Below are 26535 nucleotides of genomic sequence, written 5' to 3'. Positions count from 1 at the left end.
TGACATACCTGTCATTGCCACCCAACGAACAGTGTTGCTAAAAAGGAAGCCACTGTCCTGACCCTGTCGGACTGAACCTTGTCTGGTTCACCGGGAAACTAGAGGTATGCCAGAGTAAGTTAATTGACAGGGTGGAATCGACAGACGTCCAACTGCACTGAAAAGGATTCAATCCAGACACTGTCCATAGCAAAGAAAACCCTGGACGAGATGGCCATAGCCACCCGGACAGGGACCGACTTGCCTCCGGAGAGAGCATCATCGTTTGAACAGTTATCCGACAGAAAAAACTCGTTCCATCTGGAGATGAGCCAATTATGGAAAGGCCTGGAATGGAACTGAGCCCATTCCACCATGCATCCCAGAGTGTAAAGACATCTGTCGACTGCGCAGACAACCATGTACTCCTAATGGAAGAGAGGAGATTCCGTCTTACGCCAGAAGAATTCTCAGATTCTGAGAATCCAGCAGGGATCCTAGATGAAGAATACCCAGAGAGGGATGCAGGGAGGACTTTTTCCCCGTTGATTAAACGTCTGCACCCTGAAGAAGCCACAGTCATCCTGACCTGGCCGTAAAGTACCCCGGTGATCCCGCTAAGAGCAGGAGGCCGTCCAGGTACAGGAGCATTGAGATATACTGAACAGAAGAACTGTCAGAAAATCCAAAACGCTGGTAAACCCCTGTGGGGCTGAGGACAGTCCCAACAGGCAGAGCCCGAAAAATTGTAAGTGTTGCTGTGATACAGCAAACCTCAGCCCATGCTGAGGAAAGGTCTCTGTAAGTACCCGTAGGCACGCGTCCTGTATATCCAGTGATACCATAAAGTCCCCAGGTTCCAAACATCGTATGATGGAGCATAGGGATTTCCTCCTGAGCCCAGGTAGCTTTAGGAACTGGTTCAGGGAATAGGCCAAAGAGGACCATTCAGCCACCGCACCAGAAAGAAAGCAGAACAACCAGTCCCTCACTGAGATAGTGGGGATGGCCTAATTAGCTCCGCTTACCGCAACAACTGCATAGCTTTCTGGATCTGTAAGGCCCTTGTAAAGAGGGCGTACCCTCCTACCCACGTAGCCGCGGCAACTTGACACTAATACCGGGCGAACTGAGAAAATCGGTATCTCCCAGTTGTAGGCCTGTCCCGTCAGGCTGAAGAGATATCCGTAGGTTCAGAAGCAGGATCGGCTGGCAGTCCAGGCCTGCTCGGTACTGGATATGTCGGCCCTTGTAGATGCCGACAGTCTACGAAGAAACAGACCTTTAGGCTGACCCAGAGGACAAAAAAGACTTAACAGACTTAGTCTGAGGCCTTGTAGTGGGCATAGCTGAAAGCGGTAAACTTGTCGTTAGTAATACTGCCAATGTTACTACAATCTTGTCAAGGTCAGGACCAAACAATATCAACCCTAAAGATGGTATCTGCACCTCTGCATTCCCAGAGCGCAGCCATAGGGTATTACGGAGGATACAGTCGCAGCCGGAACTCTGAAAGTTAGGAGACTGGTATCCAATATAGGCATTTCCACCTATGACAACAGCATATATTACGTGAGCGACCAAATACATTTGAACCCCCGACGTGTTGGAGGGGAAAAAACGTTACAAATGCATCAACCCAATATGCAATAGTATTAACCAACCATGCTATAGCCATGGTAGGATGGGTAACAACTCCTGAAAGCAAGTATACTGATTTCAGGCAGAGTTACCACCTACGGATCCGAAGAATCCGACCACGCAGGAATGGGAGGCGTAGTAACGTCTGTAATCAGACGAGTAACACGCCCATCCACCCCAGGAGGGGCTCGTGATGACCCTCAGGGAATTTGGGACAGGAGGCCAAACACTGTTGTAACACCTCCTATCTGGCAACAGCCAGAGTCCCGCTATGCGATCCACCCATTAGTCAGCAACAGGGAACCCGAAGGCACGCAATACTGAGGGTGTATGATACAGGTGCAGGTCAACATTCACTCTAACCAGAATGGACCTGCTACCAGCCCTAAAGCAGGGATAATAATACCTGAAATAGGCTTCCCCCCGTGTAAGAGGGAAAGAGCCCCAAACAGTACCCAGTTCACGGCAGAGCCAACTGGGAAGTAACCACAGGGCGTCAACCACGCCAATTAGCGTTTCGTAGAAAACGACATCCACCCAGGGTGGCTGTTGTGGTAATCCCTGCAAGGGTAATGACAGACTATTGTGGCACCAGGGGGAATTCATATACTGCGAAAAACCCCTGCAGGGAGCGGTAGTCTGTGTCACAGGGGAAGAGTGCAAGAAGCTGCGAGATACCCTGAGATGAAAAGGGCAGTATGGTGAAGTAACCCCAAGTGAGGTACAACAATGGGGCCCGCCCGGCGATCCGCAATTGAGAGGATCCCGAGAAAACAAACCGCCCAAGGGGGTCGTGAAAGAGGCCAGCACCAGATGACGCCACATACAGAACCCTTTATGAGTCAAATCCTCCGCACTAACACCTGCAGCACATGACTTGCAGGATAGTAAAAATGGGTGCAGTATAACGCTCTATCTCCTGGTCAGACATATCTGACCAATCTTGGCGGAAATATTAAGCAGCACTATACTGGTCCTGACTGATGCCAAAAATTAGCTGCAGGGACCCATTTTCAGCGTATGCAACACACAGTTCCATCTAAAATATGGCAACGTGCAGCACGCAACAGTATGTGACAAACCACACAAATATTAACAAGTATATAAATGTGAGGTCTCAGAACCACCCTAAGTACAGCTGTATTAGGGCAGATAAAGAAAAGGGATAGATATACACTGACAGGTGAGAGAATAAAGTACAGTCAGCACTAGCATAAGTCACATACAATGCAGATATATACATATATACATAAACATGTCATATAATATACTGCACTATTACACTGCATTCAACTTACCCAGATTCAGTGTCTGGGAAGGCTACAGCGCTGTGTACACTGACCTGATGGTGAGGTACGCAGGGGGACTGGACCAACTGCCATCCTGAGAGATTTCTGCTGCACCAGAGAGATAAAATGGCCGCTGGAGACCTCAGAGGAAGCGTGGCCCGCGGAGGAAGCAGCTCAGCGACGCCAGACTATGGATACTGAAAGGCGCGCTGAGCTGAGGGGAGGAGCCGCTGTAACAGGGAAGGCTGCCTCCCCTGGCCGGCTATTAACCCCCGGGACGCCGGCTCCCTGCACCGATCGTTAAGTCCCTGGTGGTCTAGTGGACACACGGGGTATGGGGGGCCCGCCGCCACTGCCGGCGCCTCCGGTCTGTCCCCTGAGACCGGAGGCACAAGACTGCATTTGAAATGCGCGGATCACCGCAAGCGGTGATCCGCGACCTTACCTGCTCCCCGTGGATCCGGCAGCAGTCCTGGGCGCCCACAGAGTCCGGCTAGTACAGACTCTGGGGTCCCGCTGAGATACCCAGATCTGTACTGGCGTCTCAGCGCCAGCGGGGTGACGGAGCGGCAGCTTAGACGTCCTATGGACAGTCCGACGCTGCCGCTCTGAAGAGTCCAAAGTCCATGGAAAAAACTTTGTCCCTAAAAAAATAAAATAAGCTTAGGGGCTGCTAATCAGCTCCCCCTGTGCTAACGGTGACCCGACTCCGGCCGGGCACCAACTTAAACTGAGGTGCCTCTGGCTTGGGGGTGGGGTTATAGGGAGAGTGGACCCAGTGCATCCTGGGAGCTAAAAGCTTTAACTGCGTGGTGCCCGGATTTGGTTCCCAACCTATACCCCAAGGTCAACCCTGTGGACCCCCTATGGACCCTGAAGTAGAAAAAACTTTTTTCCAATGTGGCAAATTTAAAATAGCCCAATTACACTGAGGGTAGTTTAAATCACACACCTGTAATAAGGGAGGCTAATATTTTGTTTTTCTTTAAATATTTTTCCTTTAAATTACTTTCAATATACAAATAATTTTTTATAGATTTCTATAGGTCAACTACATAGGACAAGAGTGCAAACACTGCATTAAATACAAACAAGTAGTAATGTGGGTGTAATCATTTATATATAAGCAAATAATGTTACCTATAATGCATTGTGACTGATGCCATTTTCACACTCCACCACATGATTCAGTGTCACCACCCTTTCACCCAAAAATTGGTAAAGGCTTACCCCTGGGGAATAGATTTAGGGATGTACATCGGAAACCGATGGTTAGCAACCATCAATGTTTCTGATTCCATGGAAGTACTTTTTCCATCGAATACCAGGAATTCGATGGTTGCCAGCTATCTAATAGCTGGCTGCGGGGGTAAAGCACACACAGCTGCTCTGCATAGCAAAGCAGTGGGAGAATAGATGCCGTACACATACGCACGCCATCTATTCTCTGTGTAGGGGGAGTCTGGGGGCAGTCCAGCATTTCGGAGAGTGCTGGGCACGCCCCCACAGTGACGTGAACAGGGGTCCCGTGAGGCTCCACCCTCGTTCACAGAGGCTTCGCCACTAGTCATATAAATCATTTTTAACATCAAATTATTTTGATGTGATGGTAGATCCATGATGTCTGCATGACAGGAGTGACAGTGCAGGTAACAGTGGATAGCTGCCAGAGCGTGGAAGGCGCCTCTCCAGCCTGACACACTGCATACCTTCTTACCGCATTGCAAGCCATCGAATAGGTCACCATAGTCACTGGGGATGGCCATCAAATAGGTCACCATTGATGGTGCCATCTGCAGCAATGGCATGAAACCATCAGCAGCACGGCAGTAAGTTGAAGTGTGTGACATGTGCCGTCACTGCGGCACAGTCCTTGGTACTGTAAGTCAATATCGCTGATACTGGGTCTGAAGGGTGCAGGACTGCCAGGGAGCTCCCGGGGAGAGTTCATTGGGAAATCGTACACATCGTGTGATTGAGATTACATCGCTATGTGTGTGGGCACCTTAAGACACAGTCAGAATGGCAGATTGCCATACTCTCTCAGGTAGAGGTTGGGAAAGGAATGATGCGATGCAACAGTGCTGAGAGGAGTATTAATAACTATTAGTAACTGCAGTCTGAAGAAACAAACCAAGTAGAAAATGTTTATATGTAGATATTTTAAACTTGATACAGACCATACCATATGGATATGTGTACCCAGCATTGGCACAATGCGATGGAGCAATATATCGCGCTGGCTGTAAACACTACACGATCCTGTGAACGGTCGTGCAATATATCAATCCGTGCTGCCTTTAGTGGCATGGGGTCGATCATTAAATTGTTCTATCTGCTGTGTATCACATCAAATGGGACGATGCGATGACCGGCTGGTGTGCAAGTGCAATAGAGTGTACACACTATACGATGGCATAGTATATCATTAAGATCCCGGAAGGAACAATATACTGTTTGATATATATCTTAGTGTGTGTCCGGCTTTAGAAAGGTGAAAAATATGATTATTCCACTAAAACCTGTCAGTAGAAAAGATAACAAATTACAAACCATAACATTATCAAATGGAGATATTAATACACATCCCTTCTAACCTTTTCAAGTGACACAGGGTCCTATCTATCAAGCTGAATTTTACATAAATTATGCAGAAACTGCAGTTTATAACTTCTCCAAATAGTTTTTGTTATATTTGTGAATAATTTATAGTGAAGACACAATGTCGATCAATCACGCAGGAGCTAATGTAAGCTTATTTTGTTTTTATCGACTGCCTCGTGGGTGATCAAGATAACAAGGACACCCACATTACTCAGCACACATACTGGTTAGCAAGACTGCAAAACCATCGGTACAATAGAGTACCATCACAGCCTCACGCACACTTGTACAAGCCCTGACCTGAAATTGCTAACTTCCACGCACGCTATGAGACCTCACAATGCGTAGGCCATCGTAGTGGATAATTTATGCACGCCCCTGCAACGGCGTGCGAACAAACTGTGGGTGGTAACGGGTTGGTGGTCTGCGAAATGCAGGTGTTCCAAATGGTACTTCCTGTCAATCGCTCTGCGACGAGTCTGCGTAGTCAATGTGATCGCAGTCCCGATCGTAGTGGCTGGTTCGTACATGCGCAGAGTGAAACAATCGGCAGATTGCGTGCATAATCGCATTTGCGTACGGTAGTGAATCAGGCAGACTATCTTTCCGGCATATATGTGGAGGGATAGGGATTGCAAACAATATGTACTGTTAAAATCCTTATTATGCAAAAAATATGAGATATGGTAAGAACTTACCCTTGTTATCTCTATTTCTACGAAGTCCATAGGGTTCCACAGGATACCTTGGGGGTATAGGTGTGACGTCAGTCATCGGGCACCATAGAGTTAAGCTTTCAGCCTCCCAGGATGCACTAGGGTCCCCCTCCTATACCCCGCCCCCGAGCCAAGGCACCTCAGTTAGTAACCAAGCCATAGGCCGGAGGAGGAGAAGGAAGAGAGAGAAAAAAAGATCTGGACACACACAAGAATCACATTCTCACCAGAGGGAGACGGAAAAACCGGTGACCAGAGCAAAGCCCATCTGCAGCACAGGTGCGACAGGGCGGGAGTCCTGTGGAACCCTATGGACTTCGTAGAAATAGAGATAACAAGGGTAAGTTCTTACCATATCTCATATTTTCTACTTCAGGGTCCATAGGGTATCCACAGGATACCTTGGGGATGTCCAAAGGCAGTATCCTTTAAGGGTGGGGACGCTCCTGTGCAGAAAGGAGTATCTGCCGCCCGAAGGAAGCATCCTGAGAGGCGAAGGTGTCAAACCTGTAATACCTCACGAAGGTATGGACAGAGGACCACGTAGCAGCCTTGCAGATCTGGACTGCAGAGGCACCACGTCGAGCTGCCCACGAAGGACCCACAGACCTAGTGGAATGAGCCTTCACAGAAGGAGGAACCGGCAGGCCTTCATGAAGATAAGCTTCAGAAATAGCCATACGGATGCAGGCTGCCAAAGTTTGCTTTGAAGCAGGCCAACCCTTTTTACGGAAGCCATAGAGGACAAACAAGGCGTCCGACTTCCTAAACGAAGAAGTGCGGTCAACATAAGTCCTTAAGGCCCGCACAACATCCAAAGAGGGCTCACCCACAGAAAGACCAGGTGAGTTAAAGGCCGGAACAACGATTTCCTCGTTAACATGAAACTGGGAAACAACTTTGGGAAGAAACTCGGGCCGAGTGCGGAGCACTGCCCTGTTCCCATGAAAAACCAAGATAGGGGGTCTACAAGAAAGAGCCCCTAAATCAGAAACACTTTTGGCCGAAGCAATAGCCAGAAGGAAAACAGTCTTAGCTGTTAGCCATTTAAGATCCACTGAGCCCAGTGGTTCAAACGGCGGTCCCTGGAGAGCCCTCAGGACCACAGCCAAATCCCAAGGCGCCACAGGTGGAACAAAGGGCGGCTGAATGCGGAGAACACCTAGCATAAAGGTGCGCACATCCGGGATTGTAGCAATCCTACGGTGAAACCAGACAGACAGGGCCGAAACCTGTACCTTCAAAGAAGCAAGGCGAAGCCCATGATCTAGTCCCGCTTGTAGGAAGGCGAGTATCCGAGACAGACAAAATTCCCGCGGTGCATAACCTCTCGGTCGACACCACTGGAAGAACGTATGCCACACGCGATGGTATATCCTCGCGGAAGACGGCTTCCGAGCTCGTAACATGGTACGCACCACAGAGCTGGAAAACCCCCTGGACCTCAGCATGGCTGTCTCAACAGCCACGCCGTCAAAGACAGCCGAGTCAGGTCCGGGTGAAGACAGGGACCCTGTGACAGAAGGTCCGGTCGTAGCGGCAACCGCAGAGGACTGTCCATGGACAGACCTTGAAGGTCTGAGAACCAGTGCCGTCTGGGCCACGCGAGAGCTATCACCCGGAGCGTCCCTCCTTCCTGTTTGAATTTCCGGATTACCCGTGGAAGAAGGGAAATCGGAGGAAACAGGTATGCGAACCGGATTGTCCACTGGACGGACAGAGCATCCACCAGAGACGCCCCTTCGTCTCTTGTGCGAGACCCGTACACCGGCAACTTGTTGTTGTGCCGGGACGCCATGAGGTCGATCTCTGGAAGACCCCATCTGTCCACCAGCAGTTGAAATAACGTCCGGGTGCAGGGACCAGTCCCCCGGATGAACGTCCTGGCGACTTAGAAAGTCCGCCTCCCAATTAAGCAATCCCGGAATGAAGACCGCTGATATGGCCGGAAGACTGCGCTCCGCCCATACCAGGATCCGAGAGACCTCCACGAGAGCCGCCCGACTTCGGGTTCCTCCTTGCCTGTTTATGTAGGCCACGGTGGTAGCGTTGTCCGACTGGACCTGTACCGGACGACCCTGGAGAACCCGATGTGCCTGCTGGAGAGCATTGAAGACCGCACGGAGTTCCAAGATATTGATTGGAAGCTCCGCTTCTGTCGGCGTCCACCTGCCCTGGAACAAGTGTGGACCCGAAACTGCTCCCCAGCCCTGAAGACTGGCGTCCGTTGTCAACAGGACCCAATTTGGAACCCAGAACGGACGTCCCTTGCTGAGATGGGTCGTCTGTAACCACCAGGCAAGGGACAGGCGAACCTCCGGGGCGAGCACAATCGTCTGGGACTTCAGAGACTGAGGCAGCCCGTTCCACTTGGACAGGATCAGGTGCTGCAGAGGTCTGGAGTGAAACTGGGCATATTCCACCATGTCGAACATCGACACCATGGAGCCCAGTAACCTCATCGCCGAGTGTAGAGACACCCGGCGGCTGTGCAGACAACTGCGCACCCTCGACTGTAAAGCAGAGATCTTTTCCCCCATCACGAAGATCCTTTGCTGTTCCGAGTCCAATAAGGCTCCGAGGTGCAGAATCCGCCGAGACGGGATTAGAGTGGTCTTCTGCCAGTTGATTAGCCAGCCGTGCCGTTGCAGTAGCGCAATGGTCAGGTCCAAGTGGCGTAGAAGGAGCTCTGGAGATCCCGCCACCAATAAAAGGTCGTCCAAGTACGGCAACATGCGGACTCCCTGCAGCCGCAGAGAAGCCGCCATGACCGCCATCACCTTGGTGAACACACCTGGTGCTGTCGCCAGGCCAAAAGGTAACGCCCGAAACTGGAAGTGGTCGCTGCGGATTGCAAACCTGAGGAACTGTTGATGGCGCAAAAGAATAGGGACATGCAGGTAAGCGTCCTGTATGTCCAATGACACCATGTAGTCCCCAGGTTCCAGCGCCAGAATGATGGACCGTAGGGTCTCCATCCGAAACTTCGGAACCCGCAAAGACTTGTTGAGAGCCTTGAGGTTGAGAATCGGACGATACGACCCATTGGGTTTCTGTACCAAAAAAAGATTTGGATAGAAACCCTGGCCCCTCGGGGAGAATGGAACAGGCACTATTACTCCAGCCTGGAGCATAGTGTGCAATACCTTCCGCAGCTCCGTAGCCTTGTTCCGGTCTGATGGTAGACCCGTGGTGAAAAATCGAGCCGGGGGTCTGTGCCGGAAAGAGAGGGCGTACCCGTGGGAGACCACCTCGAGAACCCAAGTGTCTGTCGTAGTGACCGACCAACACTGGGCGAACTGCAGCAGGCGGCCTCCCACTTTGGGATCCCCCAAAGGGAGGCCCGGACCGTCAGGCCGCAGACTTGTCATCTGCCTTAGGGGCCGGACGTCTGGTACTCCATGCCTGCTTCCGGGGCTTGGCCGATTTCTTAGGGCCAGCCTGTCGAGGAAAAGACTGTGGTTTGGGCCTGCCCTGGGCCCTATAAGACCGAAAGGACGATGGTCCAGAACCAGAAGGAGCAGCGGCCGACGGGAGACAAGCCGATTTGGCTGCCGCCAGCGTGGCCACAATCTTGTCCAGATCCGGACCGAAGTGAACTTCTCCAGTAAATGGCAACGCCTCCAAACCCTTTTTGGAATCTGCGTCCGCCTTCCAGGATCGCAGCCACAAGGTGCGACGAGCAGCCACCGTTGCTGAAGAAATTCTAGACACCAGAGTACTAATGTCTAAGGCCGCCTCGTTGATATAAGTGGCCGAATCACGGAGATTACCAATCAACTCCGCCTGTTCGGCCGGACAGTCGGAATCAAAAGACGCCTCTAATGAATCCGCCCAGCGCTCCATCGCTCTGGCAACCCAGCAAATGGCCATAGCCGGCCGTGCTGCCCCCCCCCCCGCAAGGGAATAAGCGGACTTCAGGCAGATCTCCACCTTGCGGTCCGTAGCATCCTTAAGGGAGGACATGGATGGCATCGGCAATGTGGCACTACAGACAAGACGGGTCACGTGAGAATCCACCTGTGGAGGGGATTACCACTTTGCAAAATAATTATCCGCGAACGGATAAGCCACTGCCAGGCGCCTCTGCGGCTGGTAGCTTTTGCCAGGCTGTTTCCACGCCTCCTCTAAATGGTCCACTAACTGACCCGAAAGAGGAAAGACTGTGGCATCGCCCTTCACATCTTTAAAAAAGGCATACTTGGATTTAGCCGCTGGGGGAACTTCGTCCTCAATCACCAAGGCTGTGCGGACTGCCCGAATAAGTCCAGGAATATATACCTTGGACTTAGCATCAGCGTCCTTAGTATGGAGAGGTTCCTGATCGTAAGGATCCAGAATCTCCCCATCATCAGACGTCCCCTCGTCATCCTCATAAGGAGCCGACAGAGACGCCACCGGCCGTTTATGTGGCCGCATCACAGACTCCCTTTGCAACACATCCGACAAGTGCTGTACAGAACTCGTCAGGGAGTTAACCCACGCCGGCTCCTGAGAAACCGGGAGCGGGGAAATAGGGAGACTGTGGGGTACCACCAATTGTCGTGGGAAACCCTGCATGGGTGATGACACCACTGACTGCTGGGACAAAACCCATCGGCGTAAACGCGGGCTGCGGAGCTAACTGGCCCACTAAGGTTGTAAGCACCTGAGCGAAACAAGCCCAGGGCGGCTCCTGTACCGGTGCTGTAACCGTAATAGGCCGCGCCATAGACAAACACTGCCGGCAGAGGCCCTACGCGCTACCCTCCCCCTCCGCTAACGGTACTTTACACGTAGTACACTGTAGGCGGAGAGGAAAATCACTTTCAGACATGATGGCACCAAGTATGTGACCCCTCTCACCAATTATATATTAAATAGGCGAGAGACCACCCTGCAGCACCGCACCGCAAGGGCTTAGCAGAAAGGACAGGGACAGTTAGAAGAAAAGCTGACAGTTAGAAGAAATGTTACAGGCAGCAGCGCTAGCACAGTCACATACAATGCAAAGAAAAATCAATTCCTGCACTAACAGCGCTGATCACTCAACTACGCAGACACAGGGTCTGGTAGGACACAGAGCAGCATACACAGACCTGACCCAAATCGGAGGAGAGGTATGCGGGGGGACCCAAACCACGATGCTTCTGTCCAGCGCTTCCAGCAGCGTTCACCATGCGTTGGAAAGATGGCCGCCGAGGAGCAGAGAGGAGGCTGGCCTGGGGGAGAAGCGCTGCTACAGGACCAGTCGGCAGTGTGCAGAGAGGACTGTGTGCAGCGGGGGAGGCGCCGGCTGTGAGACAGGGAAGGCGCGCTCCCCTGGCATGCATTTAACCCCCAGGACGCCGCAGCGCTACCGCTCTGCTGCGGTCCCTGTCCCAGGGGGTAGTGGAAGCGCAGGTTCAATACCTGGCTCCACGCTGCAGCCAGTCCCCAGGGAGCCCCCTGCCTGGGGACTCTGGACCATGTAACAGCGGGGACCCACCGCGGGACCCCGCTGCTTACCTGCTGTCCCCCTTGAATCCGGCCATGGTCCGGAACATCTGGGGTCACCGCTAGCTGTGACCCCAGATGCTCACCAGCATCCCTGGATCGGTACCGGCGTTCTGGTACCGGCGGGGGTGTAGGGAAGACAGCATGGACGTCAGGACTGACTGTCCATGCTGTTCATCCAGATGTGCAGCCACAGCTGCATGAAGAAAAAGCTTCAGGGGCTCTTCTAGCCCCCACTCCAACAGGTGCACCCGACTCCGGCCGGGCACCAAACGAAACTGAGGTGCCTTGGCTCGGGGGCGGGGTATAGGAGGGGGACCCTAGTGCATCCTCGGAGGCTGAAAGCTTAACTCTATGGTGCCCGATGACTGACGTCACACCTATACCCCCAAGGTATCCTGTGGATACCCTATGGACCCTGAAGTAGAAATATGTAATATTTCTAACCCACCCATGTCTGTGTTAAGTGATTTTTGGGAGGGTATTAATCAATCAGGTTTGTCTAAGTTTGAACAACATACAATACAAATGTTTACTTCAGGAGATAGTCTTGGTTTATAAGATGCAGTGGCTGGTTGTCTAGTTTTGTGAAATATTTTGCACTGAAAACGGTGCCCATGTATAAATTCTCCAAATAGTTTTTGCTATATATGTGAATCATTTATAGTGAAGTCACAATGTCGGTCAATCACGCCGAAGCTAATGTAAGCTTATTTAGTTTTTATCGACTGCCTTGTGGGTGATCATGATAACGGTTTGGCACCACATACTGTCCAATGTATAGAGCCAGGTCCCACTTGTCAGCATTTCTCCATACCCTATCACTGCCTGCTGTGATCTATTGAACCCCGCTCTGAGCCTGTTATCACGCTTTGCAGTTGGAGACCGTGGCATCGGCTAAACTGCATTAATTGCGGAGTCTTCTGGCATATCTAACCGGGACGCCGGGAACTGCTCCACAGCTGAGGCGAATGCGGCGTGCGGCTAATCACCCTTACCCAGCTTGCTTGAATGCCGGCTGAATACACGGCTTTGAGAGTGGTGACTCTGGCAATTACACCTTTGTGGATTATTACAGCCAAAAGCCACACAGCACAGAGAAATAATTTGCTGACAAGTGGGACCTGGCTCTAAACACTGGACTTTTTGGCCACCTGTGGTAAGATCAAATTATTAATTTGGGACTATCTTATATGAAAATCTTCCAAGTCATATCATATGTGATAAAAGCCCTCACAATTGTGGCTTGTCACAGTAGGTTAGAGTATTTTATTCATAATCACATTGCAACATTGTCTATTGTTAGTATGTGTTTCTATTAAATTAAAAATGTTTTAATTGTCTAAAAGCGCTATCTAGTTTTTTCTTCTTCTAAGAACCAACCAGTCAGATTGCTGACTGAGTGATTTTCAAAGAAAAGTAAAGTTAACATTGAACATCCCATCCACAGTAAGACCAGTGCCACATACACCTGAACTCCCGATTCCTGATCCTACATCTTCTGAGGGGGTACTGCCAAAATGCCGACTCCTCCTCAGCAGGGCCCGCTCTAGGAGGAGCCGCGCGCCCTGTGCGTACAGGGAATCAGATGCCCCTTTATCCTGCTGCGTGCGTCGGAAAAGGGGTGTGGCCTAATTACCATAGATTACAGCTCCTAAATGGCACTATTTGGGGGAGTGCCCACATGGCACGCCTCCCATTTAAAGTCATTCCTTCAGTAGCTGGGCTGCCCCCAGCCCTCTAACTGAACTGAATGGATGCCGCGCATCCATTCTTCTTCTCCGGGGCTGGCACCGGCGCACAGCTGCAGGTGCCCAACCTCCCAAACACTGGCGGGACACTGTGGCCCACGCGGGGGGGGGGGTTAGGACAGCGGTGCAGTGCCCGAAAACAGGGCCTGTGCCGCTGGAATTGGGATGCTTGAGAGGGGTGCGCCCTCTCTGGGGTGGTGCCCCTGTTCGACCGCACTGGTCGAAAGTGCCTCAAGCCGGTCCTGCTGCTCAGTGACAGAGAGTAGCAGATTTGTTAAGAAAGTATGGGGACCTTTCCTGAGAGATGCCTGACCTTAATGACGCTCAACCTCAGCCAAACAATCTACCAATTGGCTGGTACTGTAATTCCTAATACAATAGTGACTAAAACCTGATTCAGAGGTGTACGCTAATAGCATCGCTGCTGCGTCTATGGACGCAACAGCAATGTTAAAATATGCTAATGTTGCAGGAGGTGTCTGAGGAAAAAAGATGCCTTCTGCCGGCATCGCAGATCCGAGTGCTGTATCGTATCAGCATCGCGACCCACAGTCATCGCCCATCTGATAAGTTTAAGCTTACTCAGACAGGGCTACAGAGCTCCTCTGCCGGAGCCAGGAAATCTGTGTCGGAAGACGCACACCATGGTCTTGGCAGCACATGCGCACTAAGGCCCTGGCTCATGCACAGTCCCAAAACATCGGTCAGTTGCGACCGATAATGGATTGCGTACAACTCTGAGTCAGGCCCTAAGTCAGAATTGCCCAATGCCAGTGCTCTCAGGCCTCTGCAGGCCAGCATTCAAACATGCTCCTGCTAGGTACACACTTTAAGTAACCATGAAAAAGGGGCTCTTGAGAATATAGCAACAAAATAAAAACAAACACTATCAGTATATCATTTTTTGTGCTGAAAATCTCTCAACCGCTTTCTCGTCTAGAGATTTTTTTTCATATACTTATTAAATATCTATTTTTAAAAGACTTGTCTTCTGTGTGCGATTTCACAGATGCTAATGAAAAACAAGCAACATTCTGAGTCACAGTAAATGAATATTTCATGAGAATAAGATGCATGTTGTCCACACCTCACAAAGCTTTATGTAAACCTTACACTGCAAAACAAAATGTATACAGAATTAGGGGCCTGATTCAGAGCCGAACGCTCTGACCAGAGCGCTCGCTCTGTATCAGTGCCCTCCTCCCTGAAAATGGAGCTGCCTCCTGGCCGCTCGCATAGCTGTGGGTGACCACCCACAGCATATGCGAGCGGCCAAAAAGATGGTCGCGATGGTCAAGACCATCGCAATCATCGGGCTTGCGACGAGACCCAGCGTTAGGGTCTCGCTGCCGCAAGCCCAGGAGTGATTTTGGCTCTATCAGAGCCAAAATAACTCCCACTGACATCATTACTGATGTCAGTGGGGCCGGCTTGAGACGGTAGGCGTTCCCATGGGAACGCCTCTGTCTGACAGCCATGCCCCCGGCACGCCCACCAAAGGGGGCGTGCTGTCAATCAACATCGACAGCACGCCCCCTTTGGTGCGAGACCCGGAGCGACGGAGAGACCGTCGCTATGCGGGGCTCGCGCATGCGCACGACGGAGCTCCCTCCGTCGTGTGCATGCGCAGTGGGGCAACATCGACCCGCTTGCGAGCGTCCTGCGCTCGCGAGCAGGTCTAAATGACCCCCTAGGTTTCACATTGTATGCAGCTTGCCTGTGATTTGGGAGAAAGGGTGTGTCGCACAAGTTATATAGAGAGCAAGCTGCTAATGTCTATGCATGTGTTGAATAACTTCAAAATTCAGTTGATCTCATTTTAATTAGTGGTATTAGTATCCTAGTAGTAGCATGCACAAAGGGCATATAGGGAGACATTCATTAAATTAGTGCATGAGTAACTGCAAAGAGATGCTGCAGAAATCACAGCAACTACTCAGACCTGGGTTTTCCCTAATCAGTACCAGGAAAATTACAGAAGCTAATGGTTGCTATAGGTCACAGCACATTGTTGACTAATTTCCCAGCAACCATGGCCCGGACTTTGCGAGTTAGCTGCGCCATAGCTCCAAGGGGCCATTTGGAGTGATGTGTGAACAATAAATAGGCTGATTATTAAGAGCTACCTATATTGTGTACATGTGAAGTATACTTTCCACACGGCAATTATGTAAGATGCATAGTGATAGCTGCAGACATGATAGGAATAAAGCATCATACAGCAAGTTTCTCATTTTACATCACTAGTCTTTAGTCTACCAGAAAAACGGTTTTCTTCCTGATCAAAAATAAATCTTTACGTATAACTTACCTCTATGACAGGCACATTTTCCATAAGTTCTGTCGTGTGTGCAGCCAACAAGCCAATGACCCTCACCACCTTTGCACGTCTGCATGGATGAAAATAAACTTACTTAATAATTACATTTAATCCACGGTCAGTAGAGCCTCCTCAGCAACAACCTGACATACTCTATTTAACTTTATAGTTCAAAATCATTCAAGCAATTAAAATGAAACAAAATTGATATTGTGAACAAAAATGTAGATCTGCTTAAAATTATTATGAAATATCCGCGTGGAAATATTTTTGGAGTTTCAATGTGAATGCTCATACATTTTAGAGAGGGATATATTCATTTGTCATGGACCATCTAGGTAGTTTTGTAGCCCTAATACTATTATGGGCAACATATCATTATTACATTTGAGATCAGCTATAGTAATAAAGACAGACTGACACATGGGTCCTCTATCCCACCAAAATAAGAATTTTTATTCCATGGCATTTGAAGTAGATAGAGATCAACTTCAGTGATGAAGATCATATTTATTTTGCAGCATTCTGGGTCTTTGTAAAAGACACAGCATGTATAGCTTACAACAGTCAAGGTAGATAAAGAATTTTCAGAACCAGTAAGCTATGCCTCTGATCTGGCCAGCCAAGCCCCAACCTGCCCAGTCAAACCCAACATACAGACTAATGATAGATGGGATTTTTGGGTGGGCATGATAAATGGAGGCCATGGTTGCTTTCATAGTGTGTATGTTGCTAGTACACTATTGTATTAAAGCTTGATTGAAGTTTAGTAGCATTTTAATGCATGAGTTTTAATCAGTGTGGTACCGCTCACGTGGCATCACCCCTCTCTGCCCCAAAAATAATAATTTTTGTTTATTATTTTACAAAGGGGCGAAAAAAGTTATTAATGAGAAAATCAGTAAAATACAATATATATATTAATTTCACAACCCCTAGCTTAACATACTGTAACCTAACCTAAATAAACTTATAACCTATATAAAAACTTCTTACAAGAAAAGACACCAAGGAACTTCACTGTGGGAAACTGCTACTCTATATTATAAATAATTTATTTCTATATAATCCTTTTTTGTCACCAGACAATTCAAAATATATTTGGAAATTAAATTTTGCTCTGATTTTAATTTCACGAGTTGCATAGAACATGATGTATCAAATTAGATGACAAATTGAGGAAGCATTGAAAAAAACAAAACAATATGTACTGCCCAGGTTATAGGAAATCCTGCACTTTTGTGTTATACAGGGACATCAGCTTCTTATGTAAATAGAGAATAGGAATATTTCTTACAAATGCTTTAGTATTGTGTTCTCTGTGGTCTGGTACAGTACTTAGGTACATCGTTTGAATGCTGTCTTTATATAACAAGCTTACTGTGTGTTATAAAAACAGAGCTTTTACAGTACCTTACCACACTGTATTTATACGTCATGTGTAAGGTTAGAGTAAGTCTAAAAATGATCCATTAGCGGATACTGTTGTGCAGGCTTTTAACTTATATGCATTGAACACAATGGTCTTGCAATTAAGGAAATAAAATTACTGCAAAGGTTTGTATGTACTGTAGCAAGTGTACAATTGTCACATTGGACAGGTAGCTCCTGCATTAGGAAATTAATCAGCTAGCTACTGTAGTTTTGATAACTTTCTGATAATGCAGTGATGCAGTATTACTCACTGCATCTAATGTATGCTGCTTAATGAACAGAGTCAGTCAATAGGATTAAGACATTGTATGACACATGCTGCAAAACTGGCGATTAGCTCATTATTGCAATATATTATCCTGGATAAAATGGAGACCTGGGAGGCAGGTGTTACCTACTCCACTATTCCCTGATGAAGCCCTATCAGGGCATTAGAACAACGGCGCATGGTACAACTGAACGATCATAGTGGTACACCCTGCGGGAAAGCAGTTTGTCAGCAAACTCTGCCAAGTCCTACCCCAGTTGGACAACACAATGTTAGACACTCAGGAGCAGTCGAACTGCAGAACTAACAATCGCTAGAGGCACTGGGTGAATACTAAGTACTAAAGAATAGCAAGCTGACACCTGTATATAAGCTATCTCAAGTACCAACAACCTTGTGAAGACGCCACTCACGATTATACAAGGTCCATCCAAGACCCATCTACTTATTTCAAACAAACTAAAATAATTTGATGTTCATGGAGCACAATCTATGGAATTTTTATCATAGATCCACCTCCTGATGCACCGTGAATTAACTTCCACCCACTTATGTTGCATAATGCTTGTATTGTTTTTTTGATGTTGTGTACAGATATTAGCAGTCCATCTATAGAGATTATTTATATATTGTAATAATCACAAAATAGACCATCTCAATCATGTAATACTTATTATTTCAAATAAAGATTATTTTATTTTGCACTATAACTGTGTGATTTTGCATATATATATATTTACTATATGAATTTATTTTTCAGTACTATTAAGTGAAGGAAGGCATTGAGAGTCTTTTCCCAAATTGCTGTACAGCCCCCATGGGATTGGAGTATCCCTACACTCTAATAGCAGCACACTTCACTTCTGGACAACCATAATCACTACCTAGCGCAGACCCTGACATACATACACAAAGTCACAAGATACTGGCACAGTGCTGCATGTAGACCTTTAAAATTAGGGACGAACACAATAATTAAACAAAACTTGCTACTAACAGATGAGGTAAGAGATTTACCTCTGAAATTATCATTTACATGTAAGGCAACAAAAATAATTTAAACTAAAGCAGAAATATAACAAAATACCCAACTTACATGTCCCAATTCAGTGCTCCTCGTAGCTGCTGTATAAGAGATAGAAACTGCAAAACAAAAAATGGAGATTGTATATTAGCACTTTAAAAGAAATTACCATATAATAGTAACTCTTTATTAGGCATAATCCATATTAAATAGTGTCAGAAGTTTCAATATATAGCAGCGGTTCTGTAGTATTGAATAACTTGTAGCCATTTAGAATGGAAACTCTTGCGAGCCAAGCCCATTCTCCTCGTGTTTTACTACGTAATGATACATTTGTGGGTTGCAATTATGCAACAATCTCAATTTGTCTTTTGTCTGTATCTGACTATACTGTTGCGGTATACCCATCTAATACTTTGTAATTTGCATAAGCTACGGAAGTCTTATGGAGCCTTAGAAATAAAATATTCTAATTATATTAGGCATCACTATGCACAGTTATTCTAGAATTTAATCTTGAGATTCAAAACGGGCTGAAAGGAACGGTTTGCTTTCTGGTCCAAAATAGATATGGCTAGTAACCCATCTCCTTTTTTTTATTGGCATAATTTCATCCATGATGAGTAATGTGTGACTGGCTGGTCAAAGTGCCTAGCACTTTACCTGGCCCACAGGAAGACTGGTAGTGAAATAACAAATTGGGTAATTAAGTTTTATCTACAGTGTCCCTCACTCAGGAAGCTAATTTGAATTGCACCACTGATTTCAGAAGAATAGTAGATAGAATCCCAAGCAGTCTCTACCAGGTGGACAGAATGCATAGTACAGTATACAGATTGTCTGTCAGAGGGCATGGATATTAGCTTCTTAGTGGACCAAGCCAGCTCTCCTCTATGCTGTTTTCAACGAGGAGCTGAAAGCTATCATCTCTCCTCTGATCACTTTCTGTATTGGCAAAGCAAAATAACCAACATCCAGAGTATTGAGCCTTCCCCAAATTTTCCATGAGTAATGAACTTTTTCCACCCACTTCTCTGGCTAATAATCTTAATCAACTCAAAAATGCTAAGACTACAGGGTCTGCATTAACATCCCAAGCTGAGATCATTGAAGCTGACATTTTGGACTCAATCTGACCACCTTCCAGAGCTGCATCTCCCAGGTATTAAGACACCTCCTAAATGTGTTCCACCGAAGTCATCAATTCAGACTTTGGCTTCACTGACTTCAAGCCTTCTAGGAGTTACTCTTTTTCCACTGCCTTGTTGACCGAAGAGGAGGTTATATTAGTTCTTAAAAAAAACACCAGCCAGTACATTACATTTTTTTTATCAGTATCATCCTCAAAAGCTGCAATATTTGGAACAATAATAGGGGTGGCCTTAGACTACTTTGCAATACCAATATCCTCTTTTTGTAAAGGATAAAGGGTCTACAGTAACACACAACCCCAAATTCAGTCATACGCCACCTAGAAATATTTCAGCATGTCAACAGCTACCTGGGCAGGCACGTTGAGTTCTGACTGTGCATAATGTGGGATAAAATCACAAGTAAAATCCAGAAACCGATGCAGCCTAACAAAAAACACCCTGTCCTGCAGGTGTTAAAAAAAATCCCTAATTTCCTTGCAAGATGGGGATGCATAAAAGGATGGAGCAATAAATAATTTTAAAGTATATAGTATTTTAAGTGCAAACCTCCTAAAGGTATTTGATCATGAAACCTCATAATAAAGGTGTACCCCATGGGATGATGTATACAATATTATTAAATGATCAAGACCGTGTTTTAAATTCTAAATATTTTAAAACAAATATTTTGTTTGCTGGGCTGAGGTCTACAATATACTACTGTACACATGTGAAATACATATTGAAACAATTGATTTTAAGTCCTATAAACTACTATTTATTTATGCTGAGCAGAAAAATCCTAAATACATAATAATTGGACAACAATATGAGGTGAGAGCTTGAATAAAACACATTTGCTATCCATATACTCAGGAGAACTAGCTGATTGTTAGAATATTTATCTAGGTCACACTAATTGCATAAAAGCTTCTATTGGAAAGAACACACTGAACACAATCTTTTATATATATATATAATTCCCAGGAAATTAAATATTTTTATTCTGCAAGTACTATCTGCTATGAATAGTGAGAAGCCATTCAGTGATGAAGGGCCTCATTCAGAGGTGGACACATTGCCGATGTTTGCGGAATTGAGCAATTTTTATTTGTACTGCGCAAGAGTTTGAGTCGCACCTGCACTGGGATTGATTACAGATCGTTACTGCAAAGTGAGTGACAGTCAGCGAGCATGGGTGGTAACTGTGGGTGGCTAGACGAACACAAACGTGTCCCGACTGTTTCCTGGGCTTGTCAATGGCTCCGACGGCTTACTTCCAAAGGACATTCTGCTCAGATTTTCGATGGTGCGACGAATGTGCTACCGATGGTGTGTCTTTGTATGCAAGCGCCGGTTCAGGGACACCACCGGTGGGCATCTCTGTACAGGTTCTGGCGGCTACGATATTTCAATATTTTACAATACCGCTGTGTACAGATACACAGTGGCGATGGGATTAGTTTCCAAATCTGAATCAGGCCCTAAGTGCTTAAGGTTTGTAAGATTGGCTGGTTGTTCAGGGAGACCAGCTTCTCCTGCAAACAGAAATAATCCACCAGCCACATCATTCACCACAACAAATGTTGCACTTGGCCTAACAAGATTCAAGGTCCCAGCGGGACAAACTTTATCCAGCCAGATATTTGTTGCAGCTTTGTTAAGAGTCATATTCTAGTAATATAATGCCCCTTAGACAATAAAGGTCAGTTGGTACAAAGAGGGTCATTTAGGATCACTGATTCCTATGATTGGCTCAGTTAATGCTGTAGTCACTGTTCAGTGATGGCAAAGTAAAGCCGATACAAACTGCTAGTTGGGATCCACAGGAAATGCTGTAACAAATATGAACCCTCATACATTCTCTTCATCTAATTTATATTCTCAAATAACTAAAGGTAACCTAATAAAATAACTTAGTGAGGTTTCAAAAACCTACATATGTCAATAACACAAATACACTATGAACTCCAGCCATTTCTAATCTGGTATTATGAAAACAACACTAAATTAGAAATAACCCTAAGGAAATGTTACAATATTTAGTTCATTTTGGCTTTTTGCCACAAGCAGGGTTCTGATGCCTTTGGTATTTGATTAGGATAAATGTAGTCACTTGGGAATAAAACCTGAACTTGCAGTAGTACAGAGTTTTCCAAGTAACTAAGGCCTTGATTAAGAGCTGTACGGTAATGACGCTGCCGCATCTGTGTACAGAGCTGATGTGCGAAAATAGGCAAATGTCGCAGATGTCGAGGAATGTATTAAGACACCCACCTGCGGCTTTCCCGATCCAAACATCTGCGCACAAAAATGCAGCATCAGTCGTAGATCCTTCGATTATTGGTTTTCTGTGTAGCCCTATGGTCGCGCAGAATGGTTGTTGGAACTAAGACGCCAGAGCCATTTTTCTTACACACGGGATCACAGAAGCAGACATGTCGCAGGCAATTGTGATATGGCTGCATTCTTTGCTACCACTCCCCATTACCTCCACCGAGCGCTCCCTGACTGTTAATCACACAGAGTAAATAGTCGCTGCAAGCAACTACAGTAATGTACCTTGATGCATTCACAGTTTACCGATAATCGCTCCACTCCATAAATGTCGGCATAGCGTACAACTCTGTATCAGCCCCTAAGTGTGTACAATGGTACTGATCTAAGAAAGCAGAACATTTTATCTAGTTTTCCGTTTAGATTTATGTTGTGGTGCTTGACAAGCGGGGATTTTATTTTGCCTGCTGGTTCCGACTGTAATGTGGGCAGCCTGGATGAATTTTAACCTTTCACCAGCGCATTTACATGGTTTGGACTGTTTCAATCTGACAGTTTCAGGATCAGTCTGGGCTATTTTGTCTGAATTTTCCTAGTTAAATTTGCACTGACTGTTATGGCTTACAGCAGATTTCAATAGAGTCCCTGGTTACCTGTATAAGCTTGTTTAAACATAACATAAAATAATTAAAATTCTACCAAGTCTTCTGTTACAGTATATCAACCCTAATGATTGTTCTCTATAGGTCATTTTAATTATAACATCATTCCCATAACATAATTCCCATTAATGTATGCATTAAGTAAGCAAGCTGTTTTCTCTAGTACTGCCTTACTTTGTGCTTTTTTAAAAAAACAAGAATTGCAAATATACATAAAACAAAATATCTGAAGAATCATTATTGAAATATGTTTGAGTGTCATGAATTCAAGAAGAGAGTATCGGTGCCATCAACTGAGGAAACACAGAAAGTGTACTGTATGAGCCATGGTGTGATCTGCTGCCAGGGGCGTATCTACCCCTTGTCCAGGATGGCACTCCCCGGGGGTGCCAGCCAAGGAAGGGGGGGGGGGGGGGAGAGAGGGTACCATCCGGTGGTGCCACCCCTGGCCAGGTAGTAATATCACATGGATGGACTCATCAGAGCCTGCAACCTGCTGGCCACCCCCAGGGAATTTCTGTCCCTATAACCAGCTCTCCTGTGCTGGTGACGGACACTGCAGGTAAGGGATAACACATCTACCGCTGGGACGATGTAGTTCTTGGGCTGGACTATGGGCCTGATTCAGAGCTGCTCGTAAGCGGCCGCTCGTTCGTTCCGAGCGATGTTTGCCCAACTGCGCATGCGTAAAGATCATAATACGCATGCGCGAACCAGTCAGTGCGGCCGAAAATCTTTTGTTCGCTAAATAGCGAATGCCTGCTATTTTGAGTGACAGGAGGAGGCGTATGTGGGTGGTAACAGGGGAAGGTGCTTGAAAACGGGGAGTGGAGATCAGAACGCAGGCGTGCTTAAAGGTCAAAATGGGCGTTTAATGGGTGTGCATAATTAATACAGCAGCGTCATTGACCACGTCACTGGGTTATTTTATAGTCAGAAATGCTCGCAAGATTGTGGTAGGAAAAACCAACCACAAGAATAGCGAGCAGTTCATACGCTGGTCGATGTACTCGATTAATCCAATAAATAGCGGACATGACGTAGGAAACGACCGCAAGTTTTGTTCGCTCGTTCAGACATAGAGGCGTGAACAGACCGCAAAGAGCGAACGGTTTATTTGGATAGCCACCCCTTTTTTCAGAACGAACGACCGCAAATAGCGTCCGGCTCTGAATCAGGCCCAATGCTCCCTCTCCTATATCCTCCACAAGTATATTGTCCTCAGCCTGTTGGTGATTCCTGGAGCACCTTGGGTATCCACTTATACCTTTGCTCGACATTTGGTAGGCAAGGTGCTCTTTCTGTGATCTGTGCAGCCTGTCCAGGACTCCTGCTCTGGCTGGTGGAAGGCAGTTGCTGCTGGGACTGCCTGCCACCTTCTTTCTGCGTGCATAGGGCCTGATTCAGAGCCGGACGCTATTTGCGCTCGCTCGTTCAGGAAAAGGGGGTGGCTATTCAAATGAACCGTTCGCTCTTTGCGGTCTGTTCACGCCTCTAGGTCTGAACGAGCGAACAAAACATGCGGTCGTTTTTTGGAAAACTACGCCGCCTGGCCGCTCGCATCCTACGTCATGTCCGCTATTTATTAGATTAATCGAGTACATCGACCAGCGTATGAACTGCTCGCTATTCTTGTGGTTGGTTTTTCCTACCGCAATCATGCGAGCAGTTCTGACTATAAAATAACCCAGTGACGTGGTCAATGACGCTGCTGTATTAATTATGCACACCCTTAAAACGCCCGTTTTGACCTTTAAGCATGCCTGCGTTCTGATCTCCACTCCCCGTTTTCAAGCACCTTCCCCCGTTACCACCTACATATGCCTCCTCATGTCACTCAAAATAGCAGGCATTCGCTATTTAGCGAACAAACGATTTTCGGCCGCACTGACTGGTTCGCGCGTGCGTATTACGATCCGTACGCATGCGCAGTTGGGCAAACATCGCTCGGAACGAACGAGCGGCTCTGAATCAGGCCCATAGTACTCACTGCCCCACTGCTGAGCGGCCTTTGCTGCCTGAAAATCGTGGGTCTCCCTTACAGTTCTGGAGGTCTTGGTGACGAGCTCCGCGGCAGGAGGCACACAGTTACGGAAAGGTATAGATCCCCTTCAGTATCTATAACTGGAAGTGACGTGCAGTGAGGGCGGAAGTGCGCTTCCCTGCCCATACAGTCCACCAAAAAAATAAACTTGCCCCATCGCGGGCTCGCTTCGCTCGCCGCATTTCAGGCTCGGTGGCTCGCCACAGGTTTATAATCCTCCTCTATGTCCACGTGGATAGTATTGAATGACATTGGATAGTAACTGGGTAGAAAAACTGAAGGGGATCTATTCACTCGCCATAGTTACAGCTTTGGACGAACTACTAACGCCCACTGCATGCATATTAGTAACAGTGCACCCAGCTCCTTCTCTGGCGGGCACACCACTACTAGTATGCACTGCAGCGGGCTGTGACTGTCAGGTGCTCCGCCTATCACGGTTCCCGCAGTGTCTGCAGAGTCTAGACTCCCCACAGTACCTTGCTGAGGAGCCATTCCGTTGGTCAGACAGGTACTAATACCATGATGCATAATGTGTAAGGAATACTACTACTTTGTGGGCATAATGTGTAAAGGGCACTACTACTGGGCATAATATGTATGGGGATCTTCTACTGTGGGCATAATGTGTTAGGGGCGCTACTATGTGGCATAGTGTCTAAGGAACACTAATACTGTGTGGGATAATGTGTAAGGGGCACAACTACTGTGTGGCATAATGTGTAAGGGGCACAACTACTGTATGGCATAATGTGTAAGGAGCACTACTACTGTGTGGCATAACGTGTATAGGGGGTACTATTGTGTAGCGTAATGTGATAAGGGGCTCTAGTGTGTGGCGCAATGTGTATAAAGGGTACTACTGTGTGGCATAACGTGAATAAAGGGTACTACTGTGTGGTGTATCATGCATAACAAGTACTACTGTTTGGCATAGTGTAAATAAGGGACATTACTGTGTAGTATAATGTGAATGGGACACTGTGGTGTAATGTGAGTAAGGGGCACTACTGTGTGGAGTACTTTGAATTTGGGGTACTATTATGTGGCCACCAACGAGACCATGTCCATTTTATGGCGCTCTCGCCTTTGGCGCGCACTGTCCCTATTTAAAATATGGGGGTGCGCCAGTCCCTTACTTTGCCAGGGGCGATCGGACACCTAGACACACCCCTCCTTGCTGCTTATCACTGTACAGCCATGGTTTCAGTACAACGAGCTGTAGCTGACTAATGACAAGCTGCAATCTGCTTTCAAGTTCACAGATACAGGTGACTGCACACTGAATGATGATGGCAACATCAGTCGATTTAAGGAACACTCATTTAAAGGTAACAGTGGATGATTATAAGACAATATCCCACCATATCCCAGAGCTTTAAATTGGAGATGTAATTAGGAGGGAGATAACACTGTGCTATTTCAGTATTAGTCTGAAAACCAATCAAGCCTGTAAAAACACTAAACCTGGATACATAATTGTCGATATATCATTTGATCAATCGACTAATGATATATTGCGAGCGTATTGGCAGGTGGGTACATCTGACAAGTCTGCAAATTACAATGTTCACATACATCTACCCTGCGGCACAGCCTATGCCGATATATCTGAAAAATAAATTGGTGCATCTGCAGATGTGTACGGGCGACCCGCCGACCGCCTATTAACTTGCTGCAGGGACCCCCAACACTGACATCACAACTGGGCGAGCAAATTTAAATGCTCTAAAAGTTGTGATGTCAGACCAGATATATTGAGTGGCCAATTAGTATGGGTGTATAGCTTAGAAATCATTCGCTCAGGCAGCAGATCGGTCTGCTGACCGATCCATCATTTAGGGGTATAACCCCATAACCGGCAGCTCGAAGCAACGCATACTGCAATAACAATAAATATATTTTAAAAAACTTGACT

The 26535-nt window shown here is 47.0% G+C and overlaps 1 protein-coding gene across 2 annotated transcripts in view; it reads right to left on the bottom strand.

The window, feature by feature from the left end:
• Nucleotides 1-26535, bottom strand: part of ULK4 (unc-51 like kinase 4) — a 777293-nt gene that overhangs the window by 686707 nt on the left and 64051 nt on the right. For both annotated transcript variants that reach the window (XM_088463894.1, XM_088463889.1), the window contains exons 16-17: nt 18574-18620; nt 15767-15845 (exon numbers count right to left, since the gene is read on the bottom strand). In XM_088463894.1, the coding sequence (XP_088320020.1) occupies nt 15767-15845; nt 18574-18620 (126 nt within the window). The remainder of the gene's footprint in view (nt 1-15766; nt 15846-18573; nt 18621-26535) is intronic.

The sequence above is a fragment of the Taudactylus pleione genome, unplaced genomic scaffold (assembly GCF_031769625.1).
Source record: "Taudactylus pleione unplaced genomic scaffold, aTauple2 ptg000053l, whole genome shotgun sequence".
In the NCBI taxonomy this organism is placed as follows: domain Eukaryota; kingdom Metazoa; phylum Chordata; class Amphibia; order Anura; family Myobatrachidae; genus Taudactylus; species Taudactylus pleione.
The sequence above is the reverse complement of the archived record's forward strand: the minus strand, read 5'-3'. Positions and strand labels throughout refer to the sequence as shown.